This window comes from Notolabrus celidotus, chromosome 11, assembly GCF_009762535.1.
Source record: "Notolabrus celidotus isolate fNotCel1 chromosome 11, fNotCel1.pri, whole genome shotgun sequence".
Lineage (NCBI taxonomy): Eukaryota > Metazoa > Chordata > Actinopteri > Labriformes > Labridae > Notolabrus > Notolabrus celidotus.
The window spans coordinates 27,149,625-27,153,463 of NC_048282.1; the positions used below are offsets into that span (position 1 = coordinate 27,149,625).

At 39.4% G+C, this 3,839-nt stretch overlaps 1 protein-coding gene across 1 annotated transcript; it reads left to right on the top strand.

The window, feature by feature from the left end:
• Positions 1–1,972: 1,972 nt before the first annotated feature.
• LOC117820916 (kelch repeat and BTB domain-containing protein 12-like) lies at positions 1,973–3,793 on the top strand. Its single transcript, XM_034694861.1, has 5 exons — positions 1,973–1,994; positions 2,483–2,668; positions 3,193–3,374; positions 3,596–3,728; positions 3,776–3,793. The coding sequence occupies exons 2-5, from the start codon at positions 2,510–2,512 to the stop codon at positions 3,791–3,793; spliced, it is 492 nt and encodes a 163-aa protein (XP_034550752.1). The 5' UTR covers positions 1,973–1,994; positions 2,483–2,509.
• Positions 3,794–3,839: the final 46 nt, after the last annotated feature.

Below are 3,839 nucleotides of genomic sequence, written 5' to 3' on the forward strand. Positions count from 1 at the left end.
GAAGTGTGCACATGCAGTTACCAATACTTTCAAGTAAACTTATCAACATAGCGCTACAAAATGGCTTAAAAGGGGCACTTATTTGGTCAAAACTGCCAATTTGCAGACCAGCTTTTTAACTCACTCTTTTTGCTCACACTTGGACAAAGTGGTAAAGAGCTGGGATTAAAGCTGGCAGACACATGCCAGCACGTGGAGACCAGCACACATAGAAACGTTCTGACTTGGAGTCACTGATTAATCTGCTCTGGCTGTAAACTGTACAGTTCACATTGTTTTTGCTCGTGCTGTTGTGTAATACAGTATGCTTAACTGTGCATGGAGATGTTGCTTGAAAACAGTTGGCCCCAAATAATGCTGTTCTAAGTTTTAGTTCCCCTCCAATAACCAATCCAAAGAGCTCACACACACCTCCACCTGTGTTACAGTCTACAGACGAACAACTATGCCTCACTGAATGGATTGCCCTTTTATTCATTTGATAGCCTGTAACTTCTGTCAGCTCGACGTGACAGTGTCCAAACACTCATTAAATGTTAGAGTGCTTTTAACCTAAGTACATCAAGCTGTAGAGTCACAGCAGCAACAACAACTATGTAACCATAAAATATGAACTTTATCCTCTAGAGTAATTGAATCAGAGTAATAAACAAATACATTCTGATTCTGATTCTGATTTTTTGAGCAAGTGTGGATAAGAAGTTGTGTTCTTGACAAAAATCTAACAGGTATTTGGTGGATTTAGCCAAAGTCGCTGATTGTGTAAGATAGCTAGAAGAACTCTTTTAAAAATAATCATTACAACAACAAATTAAAAGTAAAAATACAGAGGTACTCTTGCAGATTGCCTCAGTGACTGACCACTTGTGTAGACATGTATGGACATGAAGAACACTTCTCTGTTGTAGATGTTCAAGATGAGGCTAGTTTTATCTGGGTTATAACATACATACATACAGTAGATTAGTTCAGTTTCTATCCACCTATACAGGTCAACCCCCTTCAAAGGTTACTTAGACAAAATAATGCTCTCTGAGGTGAACTATTTCTTCTACTTATTTCAGAATATTTTATACCTGTTGTCATCCATACAGGGGAATCCATCTTTCACTAGCAAGGACCACACCAACAACAGAATGAGATTTGAAAGATAGTTTATTGATTACAGATTATTGTATTGATCGATTTTTGAACTCATAGTCGCTTTGGGGAAGCTTCTTGGAGATCCGCCGTAGCACCCGGGCACGACGAACCCCCTTAGGGCCCTATGGATAAGGAGAAGAGGAGCAGAAGGAGAAAGGGAAGGAAGGGAGGGAGGGATGCGAAAACGAGAGCGAGAAAGGAGGAAATGGTCAGGTTTGAATTTATGGGAAAACGGAAGAGGCGTGGTTGAGGTGTAGCCCTGCTCTGGAAATTGTGCTATTATCACCACTTGATGGAACTGCTTACAACCTGTACACACATTATGTCTAAAAAGTAGGTGATGAGGTGGAGTAAAAGGTACGCAGAGAATGGAAACAATCAGTCAAATTGGATTTATAGGACACAACTTATGCTTCTTCTGCATCCTCTTCTTGTGTGTCACAATCCCCAATACTGCTTGTACTTGTGAATAATTTTTCCTATATTGTCTTCAAATTATGAAATGTATTTGATTCGTTCCCATATAAGCTATTTTCATTTATTTTCCCACATATGTCAACAAGCTGTATATAAAAATAAAGTTACAGAATAATCATAGACTGTTGGCCTTGTCGCTTTTAGAAACCTGAACAGTCCCACTCACAGGTCTATTTTAAACCTGTTAACCAGTGAGCATGCTAATATTGCTCCTTCTCTCAGGCAGCAAAATAGCACACAACACATGACAGACCTGCAAGCAAACTGAAATACTGGACAAATAAACTGCAGAGTCGTTTAAGATATCTACGCTGACTTCTTCTCATTCCAGACACTTCTAAATCCTGGCCCTTGGCAGCCTCACCCCTACACTGGTATGACAGCTGTCTATATTCCTGCATTTGCAACACTGTACTAACATGCTACTGCTAATGCCCTGAGTTGACAGTGCATGTCTGCCCGTAGTGAGGTGACCTGTTTATGTTTAGCGCACTCACTGACGCTGTCAGTTGTGCCATGAGTGTATGAGTTTGCTGGCTGGGAAGAACCAACTCATAAACTCTAAATTTTATTTTCATACAGCATTTTAATCAGGCAACTCTCTCAAAATACAAATTATACAAAAATGACAAACCAATAGTTTAGCTGTCAGATTTGTACATATGATTTTATGATGAACCTGCTAATTACATTGACTTATTAAAATCTGAGTTTAAAAACCTAGAACAAAAACATTTTATGCTACTGAGGTTGCAGCATCAAGATAAACACAGACCTAAACTCCCAAATTTCTCACTACTTGGTTCTCTTTTTGTGTTGGCACAAGCTTTGCTTTCATCTCTTACATTTCATTCTGACTTAGGTGGTCTTGAATTCAGGTCTGAGATCTATGGATGATCCTGTGCTGGCAGAGCATGGCGTACTTTTGCTGCGGCAGCTGGAGAAGATGAGAGCGGCCCAGGAGCTCACTGATGTGCTACTGTTGGCAGAGGGAGTTCCCTTCCATTGCCACAAGGTGGTGCTGTCTGCTTTCAGTCCTTACTTTGAGGTATGCACACTTACTAAAAGTTAGTGTGACTGCAAAGGAAAAAAATACAGATAATGCAACTTGAGTTTTGAAGCACTATTAAAAGCAAAGTTTTGCATTGTGACAGTATGTATAATATGTACACATCTAACATATCATAGCTATAAAGATTGTTAAATGCACAGAAGATTGCAAAAAGTGTGAAAAACACTTGTGTTGGTAGCTTTTTGAAATAATTAAATTATTGCTGACTGACATTACAAAGAAAACAAATAGTTGCAAAAACATTGCACAATACATATTGATTGATATAGGATTAGTATACAAAAATATGCAAGTAAGTTCAATGTATGGACCAAAGATATAACTTACTTAAACAGATATGAATGGAAGTAGTCATAAAAATAAAAACTATACAATATGGTTAAAATGGTGTAAAATTAAATGTATGTGTTATCTGAGATGTTAGTGGGAAGGAGCTGCATGTTGTAAGCGATTGATTATGATAACAGAGCAGTAATGGCCGCTTGTTTCTTCTTCTCCAGGCAATGTTCACATGTGGTCTAAAAGAGACCCGTGGAGGAGAGGTGCCTCTCAGAGACACTCCTGCTCAGAGTCTGAAGCTGCTGCTAGACTACATGTACCGAGCTGAACTTCCACTGTCTAACAACAACATTCAGGGAGTGGCGTCTGCTGCCTTTCTGCTGCATGTAGATGGAGCCTTCAGGTGGGAACAGAGGCTGGTAATTGATTGCTTTTCCAATAAACTTATATTAATTTATGTAATTAGCTGATGATATCAGAGGCATCATCTGACCTGTTTTCCTGTTTTGATTCCCCTCTGTGAAATGTAGTAATAAAGTGTGCCTGCACTAAATAATAAAAAGTAGTGACGTGTCTAAAGTAATTACAGTATTTTGTTCCATTAGTAACTTGTTATTGGTCCAGGTTGTGTCAGGGCCACATGGAGGCCAGTATGGACCCCTCCAATTGTGTGGGTCTGTATCACTGGGCCAGAGACCTGGGGGCCATCAGTCTGGCAAACTGTGCCTTGAGATTCCTCTGCCAACACTTTGCACAGGTCAGTGTTAGTAGTGTTAAAGTGTCTGCATCCGCTCTTTCATATAGCTTTCCTCGTATGCTTAAACTTATGAAGCGTTTTGATTGTTTTTCTTGGTTTTCTTATATGCTC

Excerpts from the sequence above, each read along its gene's own strand:
- LOC117820916 (XM_034694861.1), top strand. The coding sequence starts at position 2,510 with ATGGATGATCCTGTGCTGGCAGAGCATGGCGTACTTTTGCTGCGGCAG. Across the intron at positions 2,669-3,192 it reads CTTTCAGTCCTTACTTTGAG|GCAATGTTCACATGTGGTCT; the intron begins GTATGCACACTT and ends CTTCTTCTCCAG. Across the intron at positions 3,375-3,595 it reads CATGTAGATGGAGCCTTCAG|GTTGTGTCAGGGCCACATGG; the intron begins GTGGGAACAGAG and ends TTATTGGTCCAG.